The 13,511-nt window shown below is 26.5% G+C and overlaps 1 protein-coding gene across 1 annotated transcript; it reads left to right on the top strand.

Moving 5' to 3' along the window:
* Positions 1-4,947: 4,947 nt before the first annotated feature.
* MRS44_008445 (uncharacterized protein) lies at positions 4,948-7,022 on the top strand (the record flags this gene model as incomplete). Its single annotated transcript, XM_065620925.1, has 2 exons — positions 4,948-5,308; positions 5,413-7,022. 2 exons carry the CDS (start codon positions 4,948-4,950, stop codon positions 7,020-7,022), a joined length of 1,971 nt encoding a protein of 656 aa, XP_065476997.1.
* Between the last annotated feature and the right edge of the window lie 6,489 nt (positions 7,023-13,511).

Genomic DNA, 13,511 nt, shown 5'->3' with positions numbered 1-13,511 from the left:
TATTATAGGTCTCTTAGGGGAATAAAAGACCTAAGTATTATTAAAAGTAGTTAAATAAGGGCTAGTTTTAATAGCTAGAAGGTTATAATAAATATAAGTTATAAGTATAAAGAAGGTATATTAAAAATAATTTAAAACTAAGTTAATTTTATCTAAAAGCTATTAAATCTAATTATTATAGAGTTAGATTTATTATATGGGGGACTTATATAACTAGGGTATATAATAATAAATAAGTATTTTTTAAATAACTTTATAAATAATTTTCTTTAAATTTTAGAAAAATTTATATTAATTAAGAATAATATAATAAATTTATAATTAAGCTTATAGCTATTTTAAGCTTAGTTTGAATTTTTAAGAACTTTTTTAAAATTATAATTTAAGATATAAAACTTATTAATTTACTTACTTATTTAATTATAATAATTAAGATTTTTAATATAATAAACTATAACTTAATTTAATTTATATTAATAGTTATAACAGGGCGTAAAGTACTAAGTATAAAATATTATATCTAATAATATTAAGAAATACTTTTAAGTAATTAAATTATATTAAAAGTATTATAGCCTAATAGGCCTTATATTATATAAGAATAAAGCCTTATTAATTTCCTTTTATACTAACTTATTATAAGATTACTTACTATTTTAAATATAAGCCTTACTCTTTAGATTATAAGCCTTATAGTTTAAATTATAAGGTACTTAAAATTATATAAGTATATAAGATATACTTATTATACTTTCTTATATATTAGCTACCTTAGCTATTAATATAACTTAGTTATACTTAATATCCTTAAATATATTATTAGATATAACTATATCTTATTTAAGATAATATAATATTCTCTTTTATTAATATAAACCTAGTATAACTAGTTTATCCCTTAAGAATATATATAATTATTATTAAAAGCTAGAGAGCTATTTAGATAGGAAAGTAAGAGTAAGTAAAGCTATATATATTATTTTAATTTACTTAGTTAATTATAGTTAAATAGGCTTTTATTTAACCTATTTAGCTATTTAAGGTTAAGGTTAACTTTTAATTAAATAGAGTTAAACTTATCCTCTTTTAACTAGTTTAACTATATACTACTTCTATTAGAGTCTATATATTTTATTCTAAGCTCTAATGTTTTTTATTTATATCTTAATTAGTCTTCTTACTTATAATACTAATCCACTCACTTAATATATATATTAGGTATATTTATATATATATATTTATAAGACCCTTATAATAATAAATAATAATTAAATTATATAACTATATATTACCTTTGCCCTTACTATAAAGAGAAGGCAGTAAGAGCCTTATTTATATAAGAGGCCGCGAAGGTATATTAGCTTCCTTATATAAGCTAAGGTATCTTAGTCTCTATACCTAGCACGGCATAGCCCTCTTGCCGATCAGGCCCTTACAAGCAAGGCAAATAAAAGCACACACCAGTTAAGGGCCTAACCGCAGGCAGCTAAATAAGTCATAGCGGGGACACATAGGTATTAGTATTGGATTGGGCCCTATATAATAGCTCTGAGAGTGGTCACATGCCTTTAATATCAGGCCGGGTAATTTCTAGATTATTAATATACTAGGCCTAATTAGGAAGGCTATATCATAGCTTAAAAGGAAAAGAGGTAATTCCCTTAAGAATAATAATATAAGTAATATATATAGGTTTAATAATAAGCCATACTTATTAATAATTAGATCCTCGGGTGCCCTTAGTTAATAGCAAATACAGAGGTTGGCAACCCTATAGCTAAGAAAGCGTTTATTTAGCTAGGCGGGTTACTTCCCGATGTGAGACGGTGCAAGACGCAGCTGCCTTAAAAGAAGATGCATGAGAAATCGTGGTGGGGCAGTTGGGGGAAGAAATTGTCGACTCAGCAGTGAAGTAGCTGAAACTGTGTCTCGCTTGCCCCGCACACTCCGTCAGCATTAAATCGTAATCGGCCAGACGGGTCCGCTCTGCGCAGATCGCTGAGAGCTGACTAGATGATCTGTGCTTTCTATTCCCCTTAAAGGGTTGCTGCTGCGTTGCAGGTGCTGGCTATAACCCAGCTTCCCGACTTACCTCACACGATACAAAGACCCATGAGTTGGTTGTCTACAGGCAGGATGCGGTGTTTTCTCAGCCAGCGTTGCAGGAAAAGCATTGACCCATTGCTGCCTGATGCTCAAACCTACAGCAACACCAAAACAATCATACACTTTGCCGTCCGAACAGCACCTTGCCTTAGTCGAGCTAAGGTGGCTTACATACTAGGGGTTACGACGGGCGCGTGACCGGTCGTGCTACGTTTGAGGGTGGCCCAAGCGGTGGCCAGTGATTAAACGACCCTCTTTGTGTTGTTTAAGAGGTGCATCCTAACGAGACATTTAAGCCCCACTACCTAGAAACCACTTACTTTTTCCTTACTAATATATTAATCTTTAATTATCTTTAAACCGCGATTTCTTATATAATATTATAGCTATTATAGTAATTCTTATATTTTTAGAATTTTTATATTAAAATATATTAATATTTATATTTAAAATATACTTTAAGAAATCTATAAAAGTATACCTATATAGACTATTACTAGGCGATATAATATACTAATTTTAACCCTTTATAGCTATATTTCTAGCGCTTAAAGTTATAATTTAAGTTATAAATATTTCTAGAAGCTCTTAATAAAATAAAAATAGTATTTTATTACTTAGATTATAGCCTTAGATAACCTAAGCTTTTTATTAAGTTATACCTAGGTTATTAACTTTGCTAGGTATATTACTTAACTTAATAATAAGAAAGAACTTATTAGAGTTTATTAAATAAATAATTTATTATATTATAATAAAGGTATAAAGATATTATAAGGTTAAAGACTTAATTTAGCTTAATTTAATAAAATAATTATTTAAAATATTAATAGTTTTTTTTATTTTATTATATTAATTATTAATAAAATTAAATAAGAAAATTATTATAATATAAATAAAATAAGTATTATAAAGGGATTTAATTATAATAATTTTATCTTAAAAAGGGCTAAAAAGTCTTATATAATTATTTAAAATCCTAGCTTAATAAATTAAGTTATAATTATTAAGTATATCTTAGCTATAAAAAAGTATAAATACTACTAGTTATATATAAAAGTTAAATAATTAAATAGTCTTAGTTTTTAAAATACCTTTACTTTTTTAACTTTTTAAAGAATTAAGACTTTATATATAATTAAAAGAGCTAAATTAATAACTAAATAATAATATTATAACTAAAGAAGATCTTTAATATATAAATAAAATTAATAAAAAAGGGAATTAAAAGATTATTTATTATTAATAATTATAATAATTATAACATACTTAACAAATAAGTAAAATAAATAAGTAAGTAAAATAGTTATATTATATATTAAAACCTTAAATTTCTAAGCTTAATAAAAATTATAATAAAATAGCTAAATACTTAAAAGAAGTAATTTTAACTATTTAACTCTTAAATTAATTATATATAATTTTTTAAAGCTTTTAACTAAACTCCTTTATAGTAAAATAACTAACTATATAATATAAATTTACTTTTTCTTAAACTACTATATATAAGATTTTTTAAAGAAATTTAAAAAATTATATAAGGTTTTAAATTATATAATTAGCTTTATCTAAAATTTTTAGTTATATAAAATTTAAATTAAACTTTTTAAAAATTTTTAAAAGATATTTAAAAATACGTATATATATTAATAAAGTTATAACTATTTTACTTACTTATTTTACTTACTTATTTATCTTACTTACTTATTAAGTATATTATTACTAATAAGTTTATATTTAAATATATCTAAAATAATATATATATTCTTTTGCCTTATATTATATTCTTTTTATATTTTTTAGCCTCTTAACTATATAGTCTTTAGGCTTATTAAGTATTATTATTATTATCTTATATCTTTACTTTCTTTAATCTTTATATATATTTTTATTAGTAAATATATATTCTTATAATATTAATCTAAAATAAAATAAAAAAAATAATATTTAAAAATATTTTTATAAGTTAAAAAGCTTTTTACCCTTAATTAGTATTAATAATAAAGCCCTTAATAAACCTTATAATAATTATATTATTAGAGACCTTAAAAATATTATAATAAAAGACTTATTTAGTATTTTTTTTTATTTTTTAAGACTCTTATATTATTATAAGAGCTTTTAGCTTTATTTAAATATATTTTATTAATATAAAAGTTTAATAATATAATATAACTCTTTATAGGAAGAATTATTAAAGATATAAATTATTAAAAATTATATTAATATATTAAAAATAAAAATTAATACTCTTTAAGTAAAAAAAGAAATAATGCCTAAGAGAGAACGAAAATTTCTCTTTAATCCTAATATATACTTTATAATAGTTCTTAATATCAATAAGGCCTATTAAGAGATATTAAAGCTTTTAAAGCTAAGAGAGATATTAGAAAAGTTAATAAATAAATAATAAAAAAATCTATTTATAAGTAATAATTAGAAATTATAAGGATACTAAATTTAATATTCTTATAATATTCTTATATAATTAAAATTAAAATTATTTATAATACTTTAAATAAGTGATATTCGTAATAATAGGCGGCTTCTAGGTATAGGCGGTTTCTAGGTGGTGGGGCTTAGTACATAACTTTCTGCCTCGCCTTGTGCGGCTGAAGCAGGCTACGGCACTTGCAGAGGCTGAGCAAGCCGAGCTGGAGGAAGCCCAGATCGCAGCACAATGAGCAGCTCAAAAGTCCTGGTGACGCCTTAATCAGGCACTCTCCAAAAGTTCTTCGCTGTTCTTCGCTCTTCTTCCAAGCCAAAGCTTGGCAGCGCTCTACCGTTCGCTCCCATTGCATATTTTCGTGCCAGCAACACCACAAGGTTTATGCAACAACAATGGCGAACTTCGTGTTTACTCCTCGACCATTCTATCCGTCACTGTCGTCTCAAGGCCAAGAGATTCGCCTGTTGCACCTGCAGCCTGGCACTGGCGACGATGCAATCGAGTGCGATCTTAGTGTCGCCTCCCTGGAGTCCGACCCTGCATATGAAGCGCTCTCTTACCAGTGGGGCAGAGCTCCGACTGATGTGTCTGTAGATGGGCACAAGGTCACTATCCCACTGAGCCTTGAGCACGCGCTAAAGAGGCTGCGACTCGCCGATCGCGAACGAATTCTCTGGGCGGACGCGATATGCATCAACCAATCCGATGTCGCGGAGCGCAACGCGCAGGTCGCCCTCATGGCCGATATCTACCGTAAGTGCACCATGTGTCTGATCTGGCTCGGCTCGACGAGCCGAGAGTTTGACAACCCGGACGACCGGTTCGGGGGGACCTGCCGCAGCTGCTCGCGGCCCTAGCGACCAAGCACCACCGTGACCAGCCCGACGCGCCGCCCATCGGCCTCATGCTCGGCTTCACGCGGATTCCTCTCATGCAGTTCAACGACGCGGGATGGTGGAGGAGGATCTGGGTCGTCCAGGAGGTGGTGCTCGCGCCCCGGTCCACCGTCATCTGTGGCACCCTCGAAATGGACTTCTCCGCCCTGACCAAGGCCGCCGAGTTCGTTGACGAGCACGACCTCGGCTCCGCCTGGACCCTCGGCACCCACGCCACCGACGACCTCTGTCACTGCATGGATAGCATGAAGAACACCTTCATTTGGGCACACCTGCTGGAGATGAGGGACCGCGTTTTCCGGCTGCTACAGGTGGACCGTCGCCCCCCCGAGGCTGTCATCAGCAGTAGTCCGGTTGTCTCGGATGCGCTGGCAGATGCAAAGCCCAATGGCGTCATCGATGTCATGCTTGCTGTCAGAGATCGGGACTGTACCGACCCGCGAGACAAGATCTTCGGCATCCTATCTCTGGTCCAGGACTGGGGGAGCTGGTCCCCTATCCAGGCTGACTATTCGAATGACATGGAGAATCTGTTCGGTAACTTCGCCAAGAGAATGGTTCTGGGTGAATCTGGCCCCAAGACACTGCTGCTTTCTCAAGGGATTCGATCCGAGCTTGACGTCATGGCAGGCTTGCCTAGCTGGGTGCCTGACTGGTCACAGAAGGGCAGCGGATACGATGCTTACCTCTGGTATCTCGAGACGCAACAGCCTCCGACTCCAGGTGGTCAGCTCGCATCCATTCTTGGCTCCACGCTGGTCTTGGGGCGCGGCCTGTCCAGAGGAACGATCACCGAGGTGACAACCACAGGAGTTCCGCTTCACAAGAGCTACGGCCAAGCAATATCGATTGAGAACTTCAAGAGATTCACCGGTATGCTCAGCAGCTGGAGCGAGTTCGCCGGCATGAAAAATGAGATGTCTCTCCTGGGTATTCTGCGCCGGCACGCCCGCGAGGACGAGCAGCCAGACGAGACCGAGGCAGCAGGGGACAGCGGAAGCTACGCGCGCCTCATGCAGGACATGGAGCGGTGCGCAGATGACTACGACTTTATGCCCGACGTGCAAGAGCTCTTCGCTTTCGTCGCGCACCACCGTCGCGCCCTGCGGCGCATGGAGCCGGACGAGGAGGTCTTCTACCGCACACTGGTCCGTGACACCTTCCCGCTGCACCTGCGGCAGCCCCAATACCACCAAGAGGCCCTCTGCATCCTCAGGATGCTGGTCACCTTCTACACCTTGGTTGGGGACCCGGATCGCTTTTTGACGCGGGTCCACAGCGTGATGCTAGACAAGATGAGCGAGACGCTAGAGCTAGTCAACTTTACCGACAAGAGGCTATTCAGGGCGGGAGACCAGATGCTTGGCATAGCGCCCAAGGACGCACAGGTAGGGGATGAGGTCTTCTCCTTCGAGGGCGTCGAGACCGCATTCATTCTGAGGTCGGTGGGGACGCAAATAGTCGATGGGAAAGGGGAGCAGGCCTGCTACAAGCTTGTTGGACACTGCTATGTTGATCGACTCACAAAGGAGACGCAGTGGCAAGGAGCTAAAGAGGTATACATACAGTAGTCTCGGGTCAACAAACCTCTGCTGTGACCATGCCTGGCGTTTGGATCGAAATTGACTGTCTTCCTATCGATTATATGCAAAACTAGCCGAGTATTTCTATCCACCAAGGCTTACTGGTGATGGTCTCGTCATAAGCCCTTACAAATACGACAAGTATGACAACGGTGAATACAATGTTGCCTGCTGAGACTCTCTTGCGGTATTAATGTTGTTATAGGGCGAGGGTTAAGGGCATTGTGAAAGTCTTAGTGAAAATTATTAGGTCGGCTAAGGAGTAAGATTAAAATCCTTAAAAATTCTACTATAACTAATAAGTAAATAAAAATTAGATTAATAAATAAAGAAAAGTAATATTAATTAGATTATAAGTAAAATAAATATAATTATCTTTATTTAATCTTTTTTTTTATTTTTATTATTACTTTAATAATTAATTTTACTTAAAGGCTAAACTTAATTAAATATTACTTATAGAATATTATTATACCTTTATTAATAGCTTTTATTAGTAATGAATATTATTATATTTAAATATAAATAATATTTATAAAGGACTTAATTAAGTTAATATAATTAAAAATAACTATAAATAATAACTCTATTTTATATAATTAACTATAAAGATATAATTATAGTACTTAGGGTTAAAAATAAAAGTATCTTTTAAATATTTGCCTAGGTATAAAATAATAAGTAATAATTTCTTATTTTTATTAATTTCTTACTAAAATAATTATTATAATATTTATAAAGCTTTTATTATAAGATCGTTTTTATATTTAATAAATATATAAGGACTTTTATATTATAATAATCTCTTTATTTACTTAGTATTACTTTCTAAATATATTATATTATATTTAAGTAATAAAATATAAATATCTTTTATAATATTTTAATAAATATTAGTCTTACTTAATATATTATAATATTAAAACTTTTATTTTTATTATTTCTTACCTCTTAAGGAACTTAAAGATATAAACCCTTTATTTAAGTAATATAATAAAATTATAAAGAGAATAATATCTAGTATTAAGGATTTAAGTATTAAATTATTATAAAATAATTACCTAAGTTAATTAGATTTAAATATATTATTTTTAGACTTTATTTTACTTAAAATAGGGATTAAAGTATCTTAGTTAATATCTTAATAATTTTAATAATAAAAGCTCTATACCTAAAGCCTAAGGTCTTAATAAGCTTAAATTAATAAGGTTTATCTATATAATTATTAATAGCTTTAATAACGCGCTAAAACTAGCTTTATTTATAATAAATAAATTATTTCTTAATTAGCTAAAGAGGTTAAAATCTCCTTTATATAATAACTTTCCCCTCTAATATTAACCTTCTAATTATTTTTATAATTTTTTATTACTTAAAGAGGCTAAAATTACTTTTATTATTCTTATTAAAAGAGATTTAATTATAATTAATAATAATTAATTAGTTAATTAATCTATAATTAGCTAATTAATTAATAATATATTAATAATAAGATTATAATAGCTATTTTTTATAGAGATTTTTAATTAAATAATTAAAGTAATATAATTAATACTTATTAATATAAGTTCTAATATAATTAAGATAACCTTATTAAGGAAATCTATAAGCTTTATAAAAGCGCTAAAAATACTTATAATAAGCTATAAAAAATAATATTAAATAAAGTCCTTTAAAGTATTAAGTTAACTATAAAGCTTAGCTAATTAGTATAAATTATAATAACTTATAATCTTTAATTATAATAATCTTTTTTAATTTTTTAATATCTTTTTATTTAATTATAATATTAATAAAAGGTTTAATTTTATTAAAAAAAAAGCTTTTTTTATTAAAGGCTCTTAAAAAAACTAAAAAGAAAAAAAGATTTTATTAATAAAAATACTATATTCCTCGAGGACTTATAAGATAATAACTAATATAAAGTATAGCTTATAACCCTTATTATTAATATTAATATCTTTTATAATACTAAATAAAAAGATTAAAGAAGTCTTATAGCTAGCTAAGATCTAGCTATATAGCTATAAGTATAGTTATATTAAGAAATAAAGGTTATTAATATTATAGGTTTACTTAGAGGGATGAATTCCTAGAGTTAATATTAGAGTTTTATATACTTAAAAAATATTAGGGCGAGACTTAGTAATAAATAAAGATTTATAAGTTTAATTAATTAAATTTATTTAATTAAATATATAATATATATATCTTAGCTTATATAAATATATAAATAATAATAATTTTAATAATAATTTTAATAATAATTACTTATTAATTACTTACTTATAATACTTATTTAAATTAATTATTAAGATAAGGAAAGATATAATATAAATAATTTAAATAATAAAGAAAATAAATAACTCTAACCTTAGATTATTACTATAAGTATTAAAATAAATAAGCTTTATAAACTTATTAAAAAGATAAGTAAAGTAAAGTAAGTTTAAAAAAATATAATATATAAATAATATTTAAAATATTAATAATATAATAATTATTATTATAAGAGGTAAGGATATAAAAGAAATCTTAAAGTTAAACCCCGTAGAGAAATTTAATAAAATTATTTATAAATTACTTATTTTTCTTATATAGCTATATACTTTTATAATATATTACTTAATATAATTTACTTTAATATTTAATAAGATTTAATAAGATTTAATATACTATAAGGCAACTTATTAAATATATTATAGCCTAATTTAAACCTATTATAAAAGAATATTTTATTACCCTTTTTATTCAACTCTTATTATAAACTATTAATCTCTACTTAGACTTTAAAGCCTTTAAGGCTATATTTTAATAAGCCTTTAAAATAATAAATAAAAAGGTATAAGCTAAAAGAGAAATTAAGGCACTTTAATAAACTTAATTTATATCTAAGTATAAGACTAAGTACCTCTAGCTTACCTTAAAGCTTAATTAAGATTAATAGCTCTTAATATTATTTTTTTTAATAGACTTAATAAAGAAATTTAAGTAAAATTATATAAAAAAAACTAATTAAATAACCTTATTACTTATATTAATAAGGCTATAAAAATTAATAATTAATCTTTCTTTTAGAAGAAATTAAAAAATCCTAAGTTTAATAGTAATAAAACCCTAGGTTTAATAATAATAAAGGTAATACCTTATTATCTATAAAAAACATTAGCTAAGCTATTAATATTTTTTTTATATAAGGGAAATCTTTTATATTAATAAACTATAAGGTAATTAATATTTCTTTTCTTAACTAGCTAATATCTTTTAAAAAAGAGGGTTCTTATTAGGTTAAGGCTCTATAAAAAGGATATATATAACTTTAAGCTCTAAGAATTTTAAAAATAAAATCCTTTTTCTTATATCTTATTTCTTAATTTTTTTTAGAATTATTTAAAGAAATTCTTTTTTTATAAAATAATTAATATAACTAGCGCTATACTAAAATTCCCTAATTATTACTATAACTATAATAAAGTAAGTATATAATATAATAGCTTAATAAAGGCGAAATAATAATCTATTATATAATAAGATTAAAGCTTAAGGCTTTAATATAAGTAATCTTTAGTATAAAGGAGGTAATTCCCTTATAATATATAGTAGTTATAAGACTAGTTATATAGGGCTAGGCTGCTATATTATAATTATTTCCCCCGGTGCCTATTATCCCTAATAAGTAAGAGAATATAAACTTAATTATCTTAAGCTAATTAGGTGCCCTAGTTTTATAATATCTTACCCTTAATTTATTAGTCTTTATTTAATAATAATAAGTAATATTAGCCCTTATATAAATAGCCTTAATATTACTAGTAATTTTTATACCTAAATAATTTTTTTATATATTTTAATTAAAAGACCTTACTTATTAGCTTTTATAAATTTTCTTTTTTTATATAAATAGTTTTTCTCTCTTTTAATATATATATATAATTATAATAATAACGTACATGATAAGCAAGTGCACCGGACAAGTGAGTGCACCAGCATACTGTATAACCTAAAATCACAAAATCCTAAGTCTCTAAAAATAGCTATAAAATAGCTATGAAGTTAAAAAAAGCATTTCTATAAATATAACTCTATATAATATCTAAAAATGATTTTTTAATATTTTTAAAAAAATTCGTTTATAAAGAAATAGCTATATATACAGTGCGAATATGAGTTTTTCTAAACTAGCTTACTAAGGGATTTTTAAAAAACTTATAAAAAATAATAAATACTTTTCTCATTTTATATAATCAAAATCTAAAATTATAGCTTTTTAAGGTTTTTCCTTAATTTTAGAGAATTTTTTAAAGAGATTAAAAATTAAGGTGTAAATCCTAAGAACTTTCAAAGTGGTGCACTCACTTGTCCGGTGCACTCGCTTATCATGTACGTTACCCTTAAGATTTTTTTTTAATTTCTTTTATTTTTATTAATATTTTAATATCTTTTTTATAATACCTCTTATATAAATATATTAATATATTATATATTAAGTAGCTACTTATAATCTTTCCTATATAATACCTTATTTTATTAATAGCTTATAATATATTTATTACTTTTATTTAGCTAAAATTATACTTAAGAATAATCTTAAGAAGCTAATTGCCTAAAAGCCTATTAAATTTTAGTTAATTTCTTATATATTCTCTAGCGCTGCCTCCTCGCATTATACCCTTTATAGCTAACGCGGTAAGTCCTATAATAGGTATGTCTAGGTTCTCTAACCCCTTGGGCCTAGGCCTCTTAACCCTATATATAGCTGCCTTTTCGCCCTAATATCCCCTTCCTTTCGCTAATACTCCCGCTAAAATACTCCTAAATATAAGGCCTAATACTTAAAATGTTTCTTTTTCTTAAGCCTAGTAATAAATAATACTATATATAATTAATAGCCCTTAAGGCCTGTTATAATTTAATATCTAATGTATTAAATTATATTAATAACCTAGATAATAAATAAATTATTAAAAAAATAAAAAACTTATTTATATAAGCTTTTAAGTTACCTTAAGTCTTTACTTAGTTTTTATTAATAATTCTTTTATAATTTATTATAATTCATAATAATATATACTTTAATCTATAAGTTTAAGTAATAATTTTATAACTTATTTTTATTAAGCTAGAGGTTATCTTAGTATTAAGGGTTTTTAATAATATATATATTATAATTTTCTTTTTAAATTTTATTTTTTTTACCTTAATATAATTCTTAAGATTTTTAAGGTCTCTCGTGCTTTTTATTTTATTATATTTTAATCTTAATATTTTATTTTACTTATTTCTTTTAGTATTCTTAGATAAACCCTAGGGTATTATTTATATCTCTTTTATAAATATATTAGTTATATTCTAGGGGCTATTCTTTATATTTAACTAAGAAATAAATATTATTATAAATAATTCTCTTATTTATTACCTTTTTTATTTCTTATTTAATATTATTTTCTTTTAGCTTAGGTATTAATATTAATTTATTTATATGTTTTTTATATATATATTAAGGTTTTAAGAGGCTAATATAAAAGATATTATAAATTTATTTATATTATTATAATAAGGTAAAGTAATAAGTTTATTTATTTATTTTCTTAAAGATATAAAATAAGCTAATATATTAAGATATTAGTTTTTTTTTTTTTTTTAAACTTTAAGTTCTTTATAAAAAGTATTATTAGCCTTCCTTTAAGGCACTTTATCTCTTTTTACTTAAAGTTATAGTATTTTACTTATATATTTATAGCTTTTCTTTAATAACTCTTAAATATCTCTTATATAACTCTCTTAGCTTTTAGATTTAGAGATATACCTTTAATACCCCTTTTTTTATAAATTTATACTTAAGATATATATAATATTTAGGCTTATATCTTATTAATACTATTATTAATAATATTTTTATTATTATATTTTTAATATTATTAAAAGTAAACTTAGTTATATATAATAATATAGCTTAATTATTTTATTATTTATTAATAAAATAATAAAAGTAATACTTTAATACTTAATTTATTTATTTTAATTATTTATTAATCTATAAATAAAATATTATTAAAAGGTATTATTTAATTTTTAATATATAATAAATTTAAGATTAAAATTTATTTATAAATATTAGCCCTTTATTTAAAAAAACTATATTTAAGGCTTTATAATTTAATTTAATCTCTTAATAAAAAAACTTTATTAATTTAAAGATTATTATTTATATATAAGAAATAAATTTATTAATATACTTAATAAGTAAGCACTATAATTAAGTAAGTGCTATACTTTTTTTAACCCCCTCTAGAGTTATTATACTAAAAATACTATAAATTATTTAATTAATTAAAATTACTTATTATATTTTTCCCTAGATATCTTAATTACTATTTAATATATCCTTATATTATAGCTAAGCTTATTATAAATATTATAATATTAAATACTTAATTATATTAACCCTTATTAATTATTACTTCTTAATAATTTACT

Source organism: Fusarium solani (genome assembly GCF_023522795.1).
Source record: "Fusarium solani strain SB1 chromosome Unknown bctg00000005, whole genome shotgun sequence".
Taxonomy (NCBI): Eukaryota; Fungi; Ascomycota; class Sordariomycetes; order Hypocreales; family Nectriaceae; genus Fusarium; species Fusarium solani.
Note: the sequence above shows the minus strand (reverse complement) of the source record. Positions and strands in the feature narration are given on the sequence as shown.